Source organism: Aethalodelphis obliquidens, unplaced genomic scaffold (assembly GCF_003676395.1).
Source record: "Aethalodelphis obliquidens isolate GAN/ISIS:26980383/991018 unplaced genomic scaffold, ASM367639v1 scaffold41, whole genome shotgun sequence".
NCBI lineage: Eukaryota > Metazoa > Chordata > Mammalia > Artiodactyla > Delphinidae > Aethalodelphis > Aethalodelphis obliquidens.
In genome coordinates, this window is record NW_020837985.1 from 15,464,780 (window position 1) to 15,483,736 (window position 18,957).

At 65.0% G+C, this 18,957-nt stretch overlaps 2 protein-coding genes across 2 annotated transcripts in view; one reads left to right on the plus strand and one right to left on the minus strand.

Moving 5' to 3' along the window:
* The first annotated feature begins 500 nt into the window (after positions 1 to 500).
* On the plus strand, positions 501 to 10,487 carry PTP4A3 (protein tyrosine phosphatase 4A3). Its single transcript, XM_027078007.1, has 6 exons — positions 501 to 775; positions 3,427 to 4,360; positions 6,377 to 6,469; positions 7,685 to 7,815; positions 8,437 to 8,511; positions 10,246 to 10,487. Exons 2-6 carry the CDS (start codon positions 4,256 to 4,258, stop codon positions 10,361 to 10,363), a joined length of 522 nt encoding a protein of 173 aa, XP_026933808.1. The 5' UTR covers positions 501 to 775; positions 3,427 to 4,255; the 3' UTR covers positions 10,364 to 10,487.
* Positions 10,488 to 12,666: 2,179 nt separating this feature from the next.
* LOC113633696 (maestro heat-like repeat family member 5) overlaps positions 12,667 to 18,957 on the minus strand; it is a 41,240-nt gene continuing 34,949 nt past the window's right edge. Inside the window, 6 exon segments of the mRNA XM_027132064.1 lie at positions 12,667 to 13,561; positions 13,714 to 13,788; positions 13,996 to 14,372; positions 14,851 to 15,056; positions 15,617 to 15,754; positions 15,756 to 15,794. Of these exon segments, the coding sequence (XP_026987865.1) occupies positions 13,335 to 13,561; positions 13,714 to 13,788; positions 13,996 to 14,372; positions 14,851 to 15,056; positions 15,617 to 15,754; positions 15,756 to 15,794 (1,062 nt within the window). The 3' untranslated portion in view covers positions 12,667 to 13,334.

The following is an 18,957-nucleotide window of genomic DNA, read 5'->3' on the forward strand; positions in this document are numbered from 1 at the left end:
GGGGGGGGGGGGGGGGGGGGGGGGGGTGCCAGCGCCCGCCCAGGGGTGTGGTGAGGATTCAGTGAGGGACAGCAGCGTCTGGCAGGAGCTGCCAGGGCCACGAAGGGGGCACACAGTGGAGGGGCCCCCGGGTCTGAGGCTGGAGCAGGAGGGCTTCAGGGCCAGACCAGGTGGTGGGCCACCATCCTGTGGGTGTCACCCTCGGGAACCCACCTGGGCCACAGGCACCCTCCTTCCCATTTGCAACGTAGGGAGCTCGCCCTCTGGGCCTTGGCCTGTGCTGCGGTCCCGCCAGGAGCCTGGCTCCATGCTGAGCTCCTCACGACCTGGCGCCGCCCCCTCTCCGCAGAGCGAATCCTTCCTTGGAGAAGGAAGGCCATGGGGAGCCCCCGAGGGTTCAGGAGGGCGCCGAGCCCGGCGGGAGGAAGGCGGGGTGCGCGAGCAGCGCCCCCGCCCTTGCGTTTCCCTTTCCTCCGCGGCGTTTCCTCTCCCGGCTCGGCCCTCCGCCGCCCCTTTGTTTGCCCCTGCGCGGGGCCGGGTCGTGGTTATATTTAGGCGGCAGGTGTGGGAGCCACTACAAGCCGGGTCGCTCGCCGGTCACCGGCCACGCCGCCCACGTGATGCCTGGGCGCTATAAATAGCCCCCCGGCAGCCTGGCCGCGGAGCATCCGTGGGGAGGCCGGCGCGCCCCGCGCACTGGGTCTCACCCACCGCGTCCTGGCCCTGCCCGGCCTCGCGCGAATGGAGGCGGTGGAGGCGGGACGCCTGCGCGCCGGTGAGCCGGGGCGCGCTAGGGCGGGGGCCCTGCCGGGAGGACCCCAGCCCCGCCCCGGGGAGGGGGCCGTATCCCTCGGAACCAGCCTCCCCCGCCCGTCTTCCCCCCCCCACGCCCGTCTCCCCCCCCCCACCCCGCCCCCTCTCCCTGCTGCTGGAACACTGCGGGACAGGATGCCTGCGCCCACGGCGCCAGCCCACTGGTCCCAGCCCCGCCCACGGTGCTCCCATAACCCCCCCTCTCCTTAGCTCTCCTGGGACCCCACTGAGCCGTGGTCCTCCAGCCTCCCCCCAATATCATACAGGGTCCGGGGTGCAGAGAGGCTGGCGCTCTCTGAAGCCCTCTGCAAACTCCAGCTTCTCAACCAGCTGTGCCACCGGGAATGAGCCTCCTGGACTTGAGATTGAGAACGCCCGCGGGGAGCACTTCCCGGGGCCTGGCTTGGTCAGGGCCCAGAGAAGGCCCTCCAGCTCTCCCTGGCTGGTTTATTCATCTGCAAACAGGGGCCAGGATGGGGCCTCCCCTAACGGGCCTGGAAATAGCAGAGGGCTCAGAGCCGGCCCGGGTGGAGGCCGCTGGGGTCCCAGCCCAGCAGTGACGTGGGGCCGGTGGTAGGAAGGCCAGAGGGAGGGGCCTTGGGCTCCCAGAAGGGCTCCCGCATCATGGGGGGTGGTGGCCAGGAGCAGTGGCTGGTGGACTTGGGTCAGCCCTGCCTGGGGGCCTGCTCAGTGACCTCACCGAGGGGGTGTGGTTAGGAGGGAGGGCCCCTCCCTGGGGGGAGGCCACAGGCCTGGTTGAGCCGCAGGCCTGGCTGCCTGGGGCAGGCAAGGGGGCTTTCACTGCTTTGCTCTCACCTGGGGGTGTGGGCCCTAGACATGGAGGAGACAAGTGGGGTGTGTGGCTAGAGCCCGACCCGGCCTGGGCAGTGATCTTGGTTCAACCTTGGCCCAGACCCAGACCCCATTCTAGCTAGGGCCGGGCCCCCTGACCCCTGCCGACGGGTGACCCTTGAGGCTCACGTGGGCAGCAGTGTGGTGTGGCTCTGGGCCCTCAGCTCTGAGGGCCGTCCAGGGACACTGGCAGAAGAGCCAGGCCATGTGCCCTTGCCCCCGGGGTCTCCCCAGGTGTCCAGCAGCTATGTGCGGTAAGGTGGCGGGTCAGGCCCTTGGAGAGGCCTGTAGTCCTGTGGCTTCCTGGTAAACACGCACGCACACAGGAACAGCCCGCAGCCCAGGAGGGGCAGGTGTTTGTGTGCTGCTCAGGGCGCCCGCGGCTGGCTCCTTCCTTGCCTGTACTGGGAGCGAAGCTCGCTCTGGGGGGGTGCGGGATCCCTTCTCCCTGTCTTTTGCCCCCTCCCCGGGGATGCCCGCATAACCCTCCTAGACAAGGCACGGAGCAGAGTGTGAGCCTGGGAGCGGCGCTGGAGGCCCTCCACCGCGTCTGGGTCCCAGCTGCGGGCCCTGTCTGCACCCAGGTTGAGGTTCCAGGGGCCCAGCCGGCCTGGTGGGCAGCTGGGGAACGGGGTGCTGGGCGTGGCAGAGGTAAGAGTTGTCTGCCTCGGGGGATGGAGGACCTGCCGGGTGAGCAGGTGGGATTGGGCCAAGCCCCGTGGCCAGGGGCGTCTGCTGACCACTGGGTTGTGCCAGAGGGACCTTGACAGCATCTCGTTTGGCCCCTCACTGTACAGATGGGGAAACTGAGGCCAGTGATGTGCCCAAGTCCTCCCAGCCCGTCTGTGCGGGTGGGAGTGAGGCTGGCTGGGTGCTCCTGCTGAGGCCCCTGGCCCTGGCCCTTTGGGGCCTAGAGAGTGAGAGACAGGCATGAGGTGCTTGATGGCCGTCTCTGTGGCCCAGCAGCATCCCTCCTTGAGGCCCTGTCACAGCGGGACCCCACTCCTGGCCACCTGCACTGTTACCATCTTGGCAAGCATGGTGGCCGATCCTGGGCATTTGGCCCCTGTGGTCTGTCGCCGCTTCTCCGAGCTGCTGGAGGGCAGAGCCGCTTGTTTACCTCTGGTGCGTGGCCAGCTCTGTGGGCGAGTGGTGGACGGTGGCCCAGGGCAGAGGCTGACCAGAGCCGGAGGTTTCCCTGGGGAGCCCTTGAGAGATGCGTAAGGTGGTGCATGGCTGTGAGTGAGGCTGCCACACCCTCAGCCCACTGTGCTCTGGCGCCTTGGCCTCTGCACCTGAGCCCCTTTCCCGGAGGACTGGGTGGCCCAGAGCAGTGTGGGCTTGGAAATGCCACAGAGGCCGGCGTTTTGCAGAGGAGGGGGTGACTGTCCCGGGGTGGGGGTGGACATCCTGGGGTGCCCGGGCTCAGGGGATGGGGGCTGGGCCTCTGTTACCACAGACTGCCCTGAAATCCGTGTGTCGGGGTTCAGCACGCTCCCGGGGGAGGGGTGTGTCCCTCCCTCCGTCCCTCTCTGCCCTGTCCTGGTGGCTGTCCTGTCACCTCAGGGCCCTGGGTCAGCCCTAGCAGGAGCCGTCCTTCCTTGTGCTCCCAGATGGGGAAACCAAGGCCCAGGGAGGGTGGCTCGCTCTGCGCGGCCTTGTAGCAGGGCCCGGGAGAAGCACTGGCCGGGACCCCTCCTGGGAGGTGGGGCGCCCGGGGACCCCTTCCCTTTTCATTTCTTCTTCTCCCCTCCTCCCCAGACGCTGCCTGCCGCTGACCAGCCCGGGATTTATGGAGAGAGCCTCAGAGGGCCACTCTGAGCGCCGCTGCGGCCAGCATTGCTGCCGCGCCTGCTGCTGAGACCCCACGCCTCCGGCCCTCACCATTGCCCTCGCCTGCCCACGGCCCCCGCCGCCCGGCCCGGGGCCAGCTCTGCCGCCTGAGCCCCCTGCCCCCTTCCAGGACTCGCCGTACCCCGATGGGGTAACGTGACGGAGGCCCCGTGTCACAGCCGCCTGCTCCCACCCCAAGGCCGCCCCGTTGGTTCAGTTCGAGTTCATTCTTCCTTTGGTCCTTGGGGGTTTGGGGCCTTTGAGTGAAGGCGGCCGTCGACCTGTCCATGGATGCAGACGGGGCGTCCCCAGCGACAGGACAGCGCTGGCCACGGCCGCAGCGGCCGGACTCACTTTGGGCTTTTTAAAGATTTCTTTGCTGACTGTTTTTGGTTGTTGTTATTTTTGCTTTTGCTCCCTTGTAATTATCCAGCTCCGAGAGACAGGAGCTTGGACTGGTTCGTTTTACTTCCGGGGGGCTCTTTCGTTCCTTTCGTTTTTTAAAGATTTGGGTTTTCTTTTTTAATTATCCACCCGTTAATCCGGGCAGCATCCTTCCCCCTCCCAAGTATTTGCACAATATTTGTGCGCGGTGTTGGGGGGCAGGTTTTTAAAGAAGCATTTTCTCTCTCTTGGACAAGCACAGGGATCTCGTTCTCCTTGGGTTCTGGGGGGCTGCTGGGGCCTTCTCCCACCCGCGTCCCCGACCCTGCCTGCAGCCCCGTCCCGGGCGCCGCCCCGCCTTCGGGGTGCAGCCATGGCGCGGATGAACCGGCCGGCCCCCGTGGAGGTCAGCTACAAGAACATGCGCTTCCTCATCACGCACAACCCCACCAACGCCACCCTCAGCAGCTTCATCGCGGTGAGTGTCCAGCACGCCCGGCCGCGCGGCCGGGGGCCTCCCGAGGGCCGCAGGGTGAGACGCAAAGCTGTCGGCCCAGGGACTGCGCTTGGGAGCGGAGCTGCCAGCCTGGTTACAGGGTCCCCGGGGGGCACCCGAGGGTGTCCTTCCCGCAGAGCTGGTGTGAGGACTGCGGGGGTATCTGCTGGGCCCAATGGGGCCTACAGGGTGGGCAACGGGAGTGCACGCTGCACGAACAGAGGCAGGTTCCGAGGCAGGAGGAGAAACGGGCCTCGCCTCCTCGGGACGTCACCTGTGGCCGGCGCAGTCCCGAGCCTTTGCTGGCCGTTTGGCCTCTGTGCGGAGGCTGAGCGAAGGAGGAGGGAAGGTCCCCCACGTGAGGACTGGCTGCTTCAACAGCCTGGACACAGGTGGTCGCAGGGCACGAAGGCCAGCTGCACGGCCAGCCCAGGCCACAGGAAGCCCACCTGTGGGGGAGTGGTGGGTGGGGAGTGGTGGTGGGGGAGTCCTTGGGTTGGAACAGGCCGGCTGCGGGCTTCAGGCCACAGATATCTGTGTGAGGAGGGGCTGGGCGGGAGTCTGAGGTGGCCCCGGGAGAGAGTGACCGCCGGACCCTGGGAGCCAGCAGGTTGAGGTGTGCGCTGCTCGTGGCCGCAGCAAATGGGGCCAGGTGTGTCTGCAGAGCCTGCGGCTCTCCACCTGGCCCCTGCGGGAGACTGGCCTCTGTAGTGCCCCTTCCTGTTTGCAGAGCCTGTGGCTGTGTGCAGGGCCTTTGTGGCCTCAGACCTCCAGCCATCCCCTCTGCAACATGAGATAAGCTCCCTTGAGCGCTTGTCATGGTTGAACAGGGGCCTGGGCACGAGGGGACCTCAGCAACTCCGTAGAGAGAGGCGGCGGGCCCCCTGCCACTGGGGGCCTGGACCCTGGATGTTGAGGTGGGACCCTGTAGGGGAGGGCTGCCCCCCGGATAGCCTGTGATTAGGGTCAGGGCTGGGTGTGACCAGGATTAGGGCTCAGTGTGTGTTGGAGGGTCAGGACTCAGCGTGGGAGCAGGGTCAGAGCTCAGTCTGTCACTAGAGGCAGGGCTCAGTGTGTGACCGGGGGCAGCGCTCAGTCTGTGATGAGGGTCAGGGCCCAGCCCTGGGCTGGGTGGAAGCACCCTCGGCTGCAGGCACAGAGGGATCTGAGGTACCCCTTTGGCCTCAGAGCCCTGCACCACCGCCCCCTGCTCCCCGCATTCTCAGAATAGCTCTGTGCTGTCCTCACTGGGTCCAGTGTCCCCGTCGCATGATGAGCAAGGTCCAGCAGCTGGTTCCTCACTGCTCCTAAAATAGCTGCTGGGAGCAGGTCGGGGTGGGTGCAGCCCCGGCACGTGGACCCCGTGGACTGGAGCCCTCCGCCCCAGCGTATAAATATCCCTACGCCTGGCTGTGACCTTCTCCCTGGCAGCCCGGGGCTTCCCCGCTGGTGTGCAGGGCCTGGCTCCCTCCTGGCTGACATCTGGGCAGGCGCCTGCCCTCCCCGCCCCGAGGCCTGCCCCGCCGAGACTCTGAAAGCCCCGGTTCGGGGTCTGGCTGTGCCCCTTGACTGGACTTGTCCCTGCAACCCTGGCTGGGAGGGCTGCCCAGCGCAGGGACCGTGCAGGGGCTCATGTGTGGGCTGGTGGTGTCCTGTCCCTGCCTGGGGACCCAGGATCTTTGCCTGGAAATTGCTGATGTGATCTGGGGCCCTGAGCACCCGAGAGGAGGGAGGTAGTGCTAGGAAGCTGGCTCCTGGCTGGGTAGCCACGATGGCAAGGAGGGTCGGTGGGGACACCCTCCCTGCTGCTGGGTGGGCCCAGGGACAGTTGCCCCAGGAGCATCAGGAAAGACTGTCCCACCCTCGGCAAGTCACTGAGCCTGAAAGTCAGTGAGCCACTGGTGATTCACGCTGGGTGTCACCTTTCTGCCCAGTCAGGGGGTCCCCAGCCCTGAGCCCCGCAGTCCCGGCTCAGCCCTGCCTTCCTTCCCCTGCCAGGACCTGAAGAAGTACGGGGCCACCACCGTGGTGCGTGTGTGCGAAGTGACCTACGACAAGGCCCCGCTGGAGAAGGACGGCATCACCGTCGTGGTGAGGCTGCCGCGCGGGGCGGGGCTGCAGGGGGCTGGGGCGCCGCACCGGGAAGCAGGCACGCGTGGCCTCTCCGCGTGCACCCTGCTGCGCCCCCCTCGCCGTGTTCGTGCCCGGGCCTCACCTCTAAGGGTCTGGGCTGCCTCAGGGGCGCACCTCTGTCTCCCTGCCTGGCGTTCGGGGCCCTGTCGCCGGGCAGTGGGTGCCTCCGGGAGGGTGGGCTGGGGGCACCTGGCGGGCCCCTGGGGAGGCTCTACCGAGGCGGTGGGGAGGGACCCTGGGGGCTGTTTCCTTGGTCCCCGGTGCTGGGGACCTGCGTCTAGGCGGCAGGCCCTGTGGGATGGGCCACGGGTTTCCTGGTGCCTCAACCAGAGCCCTGGGGCCAGCCCTCTGGGGAGGACGCCGAGCCAGGCGACTGTGGTGAGAGTGGTGGAAGGGTCGGAGCCTCAGGGTCAGACGGGCCTGCCTGAGTCCCGCCTCTGCCCCGTCCCCGCTGAGTGACCCCAGTTTCCTCACCTGTAGAGCGTGGGTGCTTGAAAGGCACCAGGTGAACGTGGTAAAGTGACCCGTGGCACAGGGAGTCCGCAGCCTTTCGCACCCCTCTCACTGCAGCAGGAAGGATCTGAGTTAGACTTACAGCCGCCAGGCAGACCGGTTTCCTCCAGGGGGTGCTGAATCTGGAGTCCGGCAACAGGATTAGGTGACCCGGGGGCCTAGCCTTGGTGGGCACGTGTGGATGCACTCAACGGCACTAAGTCTGCTCCACTGGGACTTAAGTGCTTTCATCCTCACTGGGCCCGGACTGCTCTGTGCAGCTGTGCTGGGGGCTGGGGACACAGACAGGCACATGTCACCATGTTTGTGGGCCAGACCCCTTGGGCCTCCTGACCCAGAACCTCTCAGGCTGGGTGAGGGTCAGGCTTTGACCCCAGAATCGCAGTGTGGGCTGATGGGGAGGCGGGTAGGGCTCCCGGGGCTCCTTGAAGAAAAGAGCAGGTGTTCCGGGGAGGCTTCCTGGAGGAGAGGGCAGCTGAGGGAGCGGAGAGGATGAGGAGGAGCCTCGCGGTGGGGAGCTCCCTGGCCCTGTGCCCTGGCCCTCACCTCGTGGGCTCCCGACATCCTCTGTGCTTCCCGAGAGCCCGTGGGCAGGCCAGCCTGTGCCCCTCAGCCCACCTGCAGGTGTGGAGGGCCCTCACGGGCTGCTTCCTTCCGCAGGACTGGCCGTTTGACGACGGGGCGCCTCCGCCCGGCAGAGTGGTGGAGGACTGGCTGAGCCTGCTGAAGACCAAATTCTGTGACGACCCCGGCAGCTGCGTGGCTGTGCACTGCGTGGCCGGCCTGGGACGGTGAGCTGGCGGGGTGGGGCAGCCGGCTTGAACCTGGGGACCCTGTGGCCTGGCTCCCTCTCGGATGTGGGTGCTGACCTCCTTTCTTGGAAGTTCCCAGACCTGGGCGGGGAGGAAGTCCTTCCCAGAGTCTGACCCTGCTCCCTCCTGCTGTGGTTGGCACTGTGCACTTGCGCAGGAAGGAGCTGCCAGCCCCGCCCCTCTCCAGGCACAAAGGCCCGGCACCCAGCAGATAGCCTGGGTTTCACTGACGGACCCAGGCGGTGGAATCCCCGTTTGCAGAGGGACTGGCTGAGTGGGGTTGATAGCCAAGAGTCAATCTCTTATCCACAGCCAGACCTAAGCCCAGCGCTTTACTCTCCCTCCTTCAACCTTCCCGCCAACATATTTACACACAAGGAGTCTGAGGCACAGAGAGGTTGCCTGGCTCACCTGAGGTCACACAGCAGGGTCGGGAGGAGCCTGTGCCCTCCACAGGGCAGGGCAGAGCACTGGGGGAGTCTGAGCAGCCCTCAGGCCCCAAGGGGGAAGGCATTGCTCTGTGTCTTCAGTAGGCGGCCTGTCAGGGGAGGGCTTGGGAGTAGAGGCTCGGATGTGATTTCGTTCTGCCGTCCGCTCTAGGGCTCCGGTCCTCGTGGCTCTGGCCCTCATCGAGAGTGGGATGAAGTACGAGGACGCCATCCAGTTCATCCGACAGTGAGTGGCCGGTGGGGGAGGGCGGTGGTGAGCGCTCAGGGGTCCGGGTTGAGGGGGCCCTTATCCTGTGCTCCCCGCCCCGCAGGGCCCAGTGCCCTGCCAGTGGGCACTCCTGACCCCTGGCCCCGGGGTGTCCTCTGAGGCATCCCCCGGTCCAGTGCAGCCTCCTTTTGTGGTACCAACGTACCGCTCAGGCCGCCTGGCCCTGACTGAGGACTGGTGTCTGAGTGTGGCCTTCTCCCCTGGCTGGGAGGTATGAGTGAGGAGAGGCTCCAGTGAGGGCCTGGCTGGTCCCACCTCCGTGGCCTGCGGCTCCCTCAGCCTGGGGCGCGGGGCAGTCCAGACAGGCTGGGCTGCGCTGAGTAACGAGCAGGCCCGCGTAGGGAGTTGCGGCAAACAGCTCTTTAAGCCTCCAGCACTCCTGATGAGGGGTGTCATTCTCCTTACCTGGGAGAGGAAGGACCCCTCTCCCAGGCTGGAAGCCATCCAGCCCAGCCCCTCTGTGAAAGGAACCTCCTGTGGCACCTGCCCACCTTCCCCAACACCCCAGGGACAACTGACGCACGGCGGTCTTTCAGAGCTGCCCTTCCGAAGCCCTGGCCCCTGGGGCCTCTGCCCCAGCTTCTCAGCCCCCACGGGGGTCTCCCCCCTCCCCCTCCTCGGGTGGGGGGCTCCTGTCTCTACCACTGCTCCCGGGAAAAGAGCCCTGGTGGTGCAGGGTCTTGGGGTGTCAGCAGGGACAGTGGGGCGGATGGCAGAGGACCTGGGCCTGCACTGGGCCTGCCCCCGCCCCCAGCCCAGCCGCCGTGTGCGTGCGTGTGTGCATGCGTGTGTGTGTGTGAGAGACACGCACGCTCTGTGCCTGTGTGTGTTCTTGTGCTGCTCCCCCAGTGGCGGCTCCCAGGGCACAGCCACCTTTCTCCCAGAGGCAGGCTTGTTTACCAGCCAGACAGCCAGGCCTGCGTGCACCCGTGGGAGCTCAGGCCTCCTCGGGAGCCCGGCACTCCTTCACACACGCGCGCACACACAGGCACACGCTGTTTCTCTCCGTGAGCCTGTGTGCAGCTCTGCAGATCCAAGGGGCACCAGGGCGAGGGCCGGGCCTTCACCGGAGCCCTTCCTGCACCCACCTCGTTGGTGGTTCCCCAGCTTGAGGCCCGAGGCCCGTGACTGGGGTCTGGGCCCAGCCCGGTGACTCAGAAGCACAGGCTTGCACCTCCCCCGCTCACGTTTCCTTGGCCAGAGCAAGTCTGTGGCCACGTCTGAGGTCACGGGCGGGTGGGGACAGATGGCCTCCAGAAGCGTCCGGTGGGCAGCCCTAGGTGCCCTCACACCTGGGCACCTGAGGTCCACCTCCCCCCTCCTGTACTCCCCCCTCCCCCCGCCGGCCAGCCGGGATGCTCAGGCTCCACCCCTGCGGCCTCTGGGGTCCCAGGGCCTGGGGGTGAGGTGGTACCCAGGTAGACACGGGGACCTCGTGGGTGGGGTCAGGGAGCCAGCCTGGAGGAGGTGATAGCCAGGTGAGTCGAAGGCCCGCAGCGGTGACTGCAGGTGATGGGGGAAGGGTGATTCTGGCCGCAGGAGCAGCCCGGGGAAAGGCCTAGAGGCGGGACGGGCTCTGCTGGCTACGAGGACCCGCTCCAGCCCCACTGGACTCTGGTGCCTCGAGGCCCTGGGGCAGGGCAGGTGGCCGAGCCCGGGTCCCGCCTGATCCCCCCTGTTCCGTCTGCCCAGGAAGCGGCGTGGAGCGATCAACAGCAAACAGCTCACCTACCTGGAAAAATACCGGCCCAAGCAGAGACTGCGGTTCAAGGACCCGCACGCGCACAAGACCAAGTGCTGTGTCATGTAGCTCAGGACCCTGGCGCCCTGGCCTCGGGCTCAGCGGGGCTCCGTCTCCCTCCTCTCCAGATGCCTCGCACACCCGCCACCAACGGTCCGGCCCGCCCCACGCGCCCTTTGCTGTCTCCTGTCACCGTCCCCCTGCGTCTCTGTCCACACGCGCGTGCAGGTGTGTGTGTGTGTGCTCGCACCACTGTCTGGCCCATCCTTCCTTTTGTCTACATGCCCGCGTCTGTCTCGTCCTCCGTGCCCCGTGTGTCTCTGTCTGCGCCCTCGGCTCCTTCTGTTCCTCTGAGGCTTAATTCCCCCTAATCTCCCCCTCACCCTGTGTCCCTGGCTCTCCTGCCAGTGCCCTGCCCCTGCCCCTGGGCGGCTCTCCTCTTTGGCCCGTTGGTTTGGGGGCTGGTGTAGTTTTTACCCACTGGGCCCGGCTCCTCCTCTGCAGCCCCTCACCCTGAGGTGAGGCACCTTAAATTATTTGGTCTGGGGCGGTCAGATGTTCTGGACACTCGAAGGCAATAAAACCGGACCCTGTGGCTGTGTGTGTTTGGTGGGGGCCAGGCGGCCTCGAGTGGGCAGGCGGGGCCCCGGGAAGGCCCCTGAACAGGACGGGGCCGGCAGCCCCTCTGGCCGGCTGTGCTGGGGCGCCCCCTGGCGTCCACGCCGGGTCCTTGCGCTCCCTGGCTTAGGGGCAGGGGCCATCCAGATAGACCAGAGCAAGGGCTGTGGCCTGAGCGGGCTCTGCCCAGTTGCCATGGTGCTGTTTCAAGGCCGGGTCACCGGCATTGCTCCTGTGCAGGACAGGGTGGGTCATTTGGTAATTCCTCAGGGCTTGTGTCCAGTGGGATGGCTGCGCTGCCCCCACCAGGTGTCCTTAGAGGCCCAGAGCAGGGAGCGGGTGATGGTGGCCGACTGGGCCTGCCGTGATAGGTCAGAGTGTGTGTGGGAGGGGCAGGGTCTGCCTGGGGGCATGGGTTGCCCTGCTCCCAGCCTCCCCATGTGCAGCTCTCAGCTCTCGCAGGGCTGGGGGCCGGCCCCTTCCTGGGTCGGGTGGGCTGCACCTTCCCCAGGTGGGAGGGTGGCCCACCCACCAGGTCACAGGCCCTGTCTCCCCGCCCCTGGTCTGCCTTGGCCGGCCTGGCGGTGAACTGTTGCTGCTGGTACGGTTAATGGGGCGCCTCCCGTGAGCCCGGGTCTAGAGCCCCCCGCCCTGCTGGCCAGGACTGGGCTCCCACCACTTCAGACTTCTCCTGTCTCAGTTCCCCTGGGGGCTTGCCCGGTCACCATTGGCTCCAGGAACCTGTTGGGTCCAGGCCCACCCAGCTCTAAGCTTTTACTAAACCAGACTTCCCAGAGGGAGGGTGAACTGTGGCCGGGTGGAGGGATGTGCGGGAGGCCTGCCTGCCCACTGCCCGGAGGTGGCCAGGGGGCAAGTGCTGGGTGAAACCAGGGAAGTCCCCCCGTTTCAGGAGAGATGGCACTCCTACCCACCAGCTGGACCGAGGGGACCCTCCCCCTCAGGCCTCTTGGTCCTGAAGGAGTGCACCCCTCCCCCCCAGGCAGGGGGTTGCAGCGGAGGAGAGATGGGGGGGCACCCGCGGAGGTCCGTGGACAAGATGGAGAGTCGTGAAAAGGCAAACCCACCCAGAGCTCCTCCTCAGGTGCCCTGTTCAGAGATGCACAGACGGGGAGACGGGGCTTCCAGGTGGAGAGGGGCCGCCAGCTCTACCAAGAGTTATTTCCTCCTTTCCCCAAACGCACCCAAGAACACAAGTGAATCTGGGGCGTGTCCATGAAGTTGCTGTATTTTTTCAACCCACCATCCAGGTTTTGGGGTCTCCTGGGTGCCAGCCGTGTGCAGCCCCATCCCTGCCCCGAGGGGCTCACAGTCTAAGGTGGGTGGTGAGCCGGCTAGCGGGGTGCCCGGCCTCAGGAGGGGCTGACGAGGGGCAGGGGGCCTTGTTTGGCAGGCCCTCGAGGGATGGGGCTTGTGGAGGTGTCAAGGCTGGGGATGTGGCCAAGGCGCTCCAGGTGGAAGCTCTGTCTGGGCGGAGTGGGGAGGGTCAGGAAGGGCACGGGGGGTGGTGGTGGGGGAAAGCAGGGGGCAGGCTGGGCTGGGCTGGACCTCCTGTTGGAGGGCGGCCGGCTGGGGTCCTGAGAGAGACACCCTGGGGGGAGGCCCTAGGGAGGACTCCGGCGAGGGAGGGTCTCACAGGCAGGGAAAGGGCCCACCTGCCCATTGCACAAGTGGAAAGACCAAGACTGGGAGGGGAAGGACCTCCTGAAGGTCAGGTGGGTCTCCAGGGGCTCCCTGGGAGTCGGGGGACCCTTTCTAGACTCGGCCCTCCAAGGGGTCTTGGAGGAAGGTCTTACTACCCATTTTACAGATGGGACAGCTGAGACTCAGAGAGCTGAGACCCTCGCCTAAGGCCACACAGCTCATCCAGGATGGGCCAGGCCCACCAGGAAGGTCTGCCTCTGGGCCAGGCTGGTTCCGCTGCCAACCCCGGGTGCCAGCCCTGACTGGATTCAGGAGGCTAGAGATGGGGGTGGAGAGAGACCTTGAGTCGCAGGAGCTGAGGGAGACCAGCCACGGGGCCTCTTGCCCACCGTCAGCACTGCCCGTGACTACGGAGCTCTAAACCAGAGACAAGCTGAATGCCGTTGGAGTGCCTCGGTGAATGGCTGCACTCAGCAGTGAGCCCCGAGGGCCAAGGCTGCCCTGGGAGTGCCCTCCCAGCGCCCAGGACACTGGCAGGCCATGGCTTGGGCTCTTGCCAAGGGGAGCCCACCTGATCTCCATGAGGGGAGGGGTTGTCATTTGCAGGGCGCTGCACAGACTTCCCAGTTTGTCTCTGGGGGACACGGTCTCCCCGGCCTCACCCAGGCCTGCCAGTGTCCCCTGGGGCTTGCCTGGTTCCCCGGGGGACCCACGGAATGGTGGGCAGGCAGCGTACAGGTGTGACACATCTTTGTTGAATCTAGATCTTTCTTTCAAATGGAAACATGTCATGCAGCCGAGCGCTGTGTGGACAGAGCAGGGCTGCCTGACGCGGTGGGCCCGGGGCTGGGGGTGCGTGAGCAGGAAGGTGAGGGAGGACGGCTGGACGCCAGCGTGCTCCGGCTGCCACCTGCTGAAGGAAGGAGGACTGCCTGGTGGCAGGTTCTTGGATGCTGGGCTCTGGGTCATTCTTAAGATCCTCAAAAGCTCCAGGAGAGGAGGGAGAAGTCAGAGGTGCCCCCTGCGGTCCGTCTGCCCACAGCCCCGCCCTGACAGGGCAGCGCCCTCGTTCCCACCTGGGGTGCGGGGGGCAGGTTGGCACCCAGACCCCACCTCCTGGGCCTTCCGGGCCTGGGTGCTCCCCTTCCCCACCCCCTCTCTGCCCCGCGTGACCATCTGGGACACGGCCTGGGGGTGGTGGCAGATGGTATAACCTGTGTGACAGCCAGGAGCACGCTGGCCGGTGGAAGGGGCTCGGACCCGCTCCTGACCCTCTGAGGCCTCGCCCCCTCGCCGCCTTTCCTCTTGCCAGTGGCCCTCGAGCTCCAGCTGCAGTGGCGAGGCAGGCGCCGGGCGGGCGGGTGAGCTCAGGGCGCTCAGGCGGGGCAGGCCCGGGGGTCCGCGAGCCCGGCCCCGCTCACCCACGAAGAGCGCTGCCCAGGTCTCGATGTGCCGACGGCGGCTGTGCAGGCAGCCGAGGGCCTGTGCCAAGGGGGTGCTGAGCCCCTCCTGGCTGCGGCTCATCTGGGGAGCACGCCTGCCACTCGCTGGGGCCAGAGGGCTGGGCCCGCAGAGCATGGACCGGAGCCCCAGCCCCGGGGAGCCCGGCTCCTGGCCCCCCTCCCCTCCCATCCCCCGCGGCGGCCCTGAACCAGGCAGCTCCAGAGGAAGTGGCTGGCGCCGAGGCTCGCCCCCCAGGCCAGCATGCAGGAGAGGGCGTGCCGCAGCCGCACCGAGGTGGAAGGCGAGCTTGGCCTGCTGGGGGGACCGCAGGGGAGGGCCCGGGCTGGGGTAGGGTCTGAGGAAGCCGCAGCGTGGGCGCGGCCCCTCCTGGGCTCCTTCCCGCTGCCTGTGAGGCTGCGCTCAGCCCGCCCACCTCCCTGGCCGTGGCACCAGGCCCCGCTCAGCCCCTATTGGCTGGGACACTGGCCGCTATTGTCCATCTCCCTGGCCTCTGGGAGCTCCAGGAAGGCCAAGCTGCGTCTTAGTGGCCTGGCGTGGGGCACGGGCTGGCACACAGTAGGGCTCAGCCCATATCTCAGCAAGTTCAACGAACAACCTGAGCCCCGACTGCAGGCCAGGCGCTGGGGACACAGCAGTGAGCAGGGCAGACAGCGTCCTGACCACGGACGGCACGGCCACGTGTTCGCACGTGTGTGTGAGTGCACGTGTGTGCACGTGGGGAGGGGCAGGGAAACCAAGGAGGGGGCCAAACCTGTTGCCCCAGGGAGCACCCCCTGCCATCTACAGACCCCCAGTCCCCTGCCCCCTGCTACCCGTGGGTCCCCAGCCCCGCCAAGGCGAAGGCCCATCGGGAGGCACTGACTGTGACGACGGCCCGGCAGCTGTCCTTCAGGTGCAGGAGCAGGGCCACCATGCTCTGGTGCACCTGGGTTCTCAGGCCACTTAGCTTTCTGCCTGTCATTGACGCCACCAGCTCCCCGAACAGTGCCATGGCCGCTGCCTGGACTCCATCCCACTCCTGCAAGGCAGAGGCTCAGGGCCAGAGCCAGACCTGCCTGGGGCTCCTGACCCTCCGCTCCGTGGTGGGGACGGGGCTCAGTCCCCTCAGCGGGACCCTTTCACCTGGGCTCAGGGCTCTCAGGGACAGGGCTCCTGGGGAGGGTCACAGGCCATCCTCAGGGACCTGAAATCGTTTCTCTCTCATGCTCACAATCACATCCTGACAAGCCGAGTGTCCTGAATGCAGCTGGGGGGGCGGGGCTTATCCCTCTAATTTCCCAGTGAAGGAAAATCTGCCATTGCAAACGTGCTGACAGGTCAGGAAGGTGAAGACAGGTGGGGTTGGAGAGACTGGATGTCGGTGCTAGTTCAGCCCCATGGAGAGGGGCGAGCGCCACCTGGTGGCCTCCCGGCTGGTCCACCTGCGCCAGTGCACACCCAGGGAGCTGTCCTGGACCTCCACCTCCCTGCCCCAGCTGGACCGTGGCCTGGGGTCCTCCCCGCCTTCGAGGAAGGGAGCGGGGGAGGCACAGGAAGGGCATGAGATGGGGGCACTCGCCCCTCCCTGGGCACACTCACGTCGTTGGAGAAGGAGTGGGCGTTGATGGCGATGCCAAGGCTCTGGGCCTTTGTGCTGTGTGCGCCCAGGCGGTGCAGCACGTCCGTCACGGTGCCCATGACGCGCACCACCACCGGCTCGCTGCTGTGGAAGAAGCCCGTCGAGGAAGGGCGGCAGCAGTCCACGGAGCAGGCGTCCCTCGGGGAGGTGGGGACAGTGGGCAGTGGGACCCCTGCCTCTGCACACACCCCGCACCCCAGCCCTGCCGGGTAGACCCAGAGCCAACACAGACTCTGCCCTTCCCAGACCCCCATCCAGGCCTGGGCACCTGCAGTTCCCTGCACCCTGCTGGATCCCGCCCTGGCTCTGCCCATGAGAGAAATGAGCTCCGAGCCCTGGTCTGTCCTCTGGGAGCTGTGGACAGACTGCGGACAGGCTTCTCCTCTCTGAGCCACTGGGGGTCCTCCTGGGGTTAGGGGAGCATTAGCCCCGGGCTAGTTGGCTCCCAGGTCCTTCCTGTCCGGCCCCGTGCTGGCCAGAGGGCCCCCACCAAGTCCTGGAGACCACCCTTCCCTTCCTCCGTCCCACCCTGCCTTTACCCCCATTCCTGGCCTCCCCATGGGTCAGAGAGGGCCTGGGGGGCTGGAGGAGACAAATTTGGTCAGGTGGGCACACACTGAGGTCGCTGGCGACTCACATCCTGGGGAGCTGGGTGCACCAGTGGTGGCTTCTATGTTGCAATGACTATTTCCCATGTTTACGTTACTTCAAAAGAAAAAGCTAAGTTCATTTTCAGCCAATTCTTTCTGCTCCTCTTGTGTGCAGGGTGCTCATGAATTGTCTGGATGGACATGTCAGAAAGGGACATGTCAGCAAATGGAGGTTTCCCGCCATCAAGCCCCTTATCGATGACTTGTGCAAACTAGGCTGATTTTACCACCTTTAAGCAAGTTTTAGGCAACTTCATTGGCTTCCTCAGCTGTGTTTAGTTTTACAGTATTAAATTCATTTCAGTGACAAACACTTTCTGAGCACCAACTGGGTGCAGCCAGGGTGCTGGGACCCAGGTCTGGCAGTGGACTGGACGGGCAGAATGGATTCTAACGGGAAGGACCCAAAGTTAAACACACAACATGGCGTGTGTCAGTCAATGACGAGTGGTATGATACAGTAGGGCAGGGGTGGGACCGACTGGGGTGGAGGTACCAGCAGAGGTGGTGGTTATGAAGATTTTTAAAAAATTAATTAATTATGTATTTGTTTGTTTGTTTATTTATTTTTTGGCTGTGCTGCACAGCATGTGGGATCTTAGATCCCCGACCAGAGATCGTATTGAAAAGCGGATTCTTAACCAATGGACCACCAGGGAAGTCCCTAAAGTTTTAATTTTAAGTAGGATCAGAGCATTTGTTACTGAGAAGGTGACAGCTGAGCAAATTCTTACAAAGAGGTGCTGGAAGAGCTTTCCAGCAGAAGGAGCAGCAAGTGCAAAGGCCCTGAGGCAGGAGCACGCCTGGGTGTTTGTGGGGTTTGTTGATTGGCTGAACGACCTTACTGTTTGGGGCTGGAGCAACTGGACGGGTGGAGCCCCCATCACCTGAGATGGGGGCTGCAGGAGGAGCCTGTTTAGGGTGAGGGGTCCGTTGTGCACAGGTTGAGTTTGAGATGCTGCTAGAATCCAAGCAGTTTGAGGGTCGAGGCTGGAGTTCAGGTCCGCGTTTGGGATACAGGTTTGGGAGCAATTGGCCTATAGGCGGTACATAAAGATTGGAGGATACCACCAAGGGAGCAAGTGTAGACCAAGGAGAATGGCGGGAAGGGGTCCAAGAACAGGAGGAAGAACCGGTGAAGATGACAAGACACCACCTTCGACGTGGGAGGAAAACCGAGTGAGGGAGGGGTCCTGGGGCCAAGCGGACGGAAGGTCACCCAGTCACGTGTGCTGACGGGTCCACTGTGGGGAGGTCACAGGTGACCTGAACGGGAATGGTTTCAGGTCGGCTGTGGGTGGGAGGCATGCTAACTGGAGCGTGTCTGCCTTCCTTCGATGGCCACATTTGCAGCGTTTTCAGTTGAATTATTTCATTAATATGTAGGCATGACATTGGTAGCATCTTCTAAAAGCAAAATAGAATTTCTAACAAGGACGAACATGGCTGGGCGCCGGTCCTGAAAGCAGCACGCAGATTTTCCATGTGATTGTCCCGTGACTGTCGAGTAGTTTTTAACCTAGTTGTCTGGATCCCCTCCCCCGAGGGGAGCAGTGGGATTGGTGGAGGGGGCCCTCCTTCCGCCTGCCGAGCTGGCCCCTTGTTCCCTGGTAAGAGGACCCCTTTGTGGCAGGGGTGGACTTCCCTGGCCTCCTCGCGTGACCACTGGAGCAGGAGTGAGTGATCAACTTGCAGGTCGCGCCTCAAGGGGCAGGGTGTGCCTGCTGGCTGGAGTGGGCATGGTGGTGGCCGCCCAGGCCCTGCAGAGGAGGGCAGCACCCAGAATGGAGCACAGCAAACGAGGAGCCTGCTCCCCTGGGGAGTGCAGAGCAGGACAGCCACAGCGGCGGGAGAGAAATGCACTTCTACCGTGTGTAAGCGGCCGGTTTGTGTCTTTTGCGTGTAGCTACTCTCCGGTCTCCCAGTGCACACACCGGCACCCAGTTAGTGCGATTTGTGTTTGACGGTAGACAGAAGTGGACAGTCCTGCGGGGCCATTTGTTCTCATGGGCCCCAGCGGAGGGGGCCTCTCTGGCGTCTAGGGCAGCGACTGCAGCCCCTCCCTCAGCCCTGGGGCCCACTCCATCCCTGCCCCGTTCAACGTGTCCCCACAGAAGCAGGTCTCCTTGGCCGAGGGGCTCAGGGTGTGTTGTCTCCCCCAGCCCTGCTGTGGCTGCACGCCCCCTCTGGAACCATCCGCCCTCCCTAGCCCTGGCCGTCCTGGTCTGGTAGCCCCCTCTGCTCTGTCTTCTCTGTTCCTGCAGGTCCACACTCAGTGCGGGGTAGAGAGGAAGCACATGGACACTTCCTACTGATTGCCTGTCTGGGAGAACACCTGGGGACAGGTGTCTGGATGGCTGACCACTGACAGAATGAATGAATGAGTGACAAAGCAAATGTGAATAACTGATTGAGTGAAATGAATGAATGAAAGAAATAATAAAAGAATGACTCATAAACGAAGGACCCAAGGAACAAGTGGATGGGTGGATGGATGAGTGGGTGGATGGATGGATGGACGGATGGATGGAGGGATGAATGGCTGACTTTATGAATGGATGAGTGGGTAGGTAGGTGGATGAGCTGGGGGGCTGTAGATGGAACGGCCAGACCCCCTAAGGCAGCATTGCGGGCCTTCCCTTCTGCCTCTT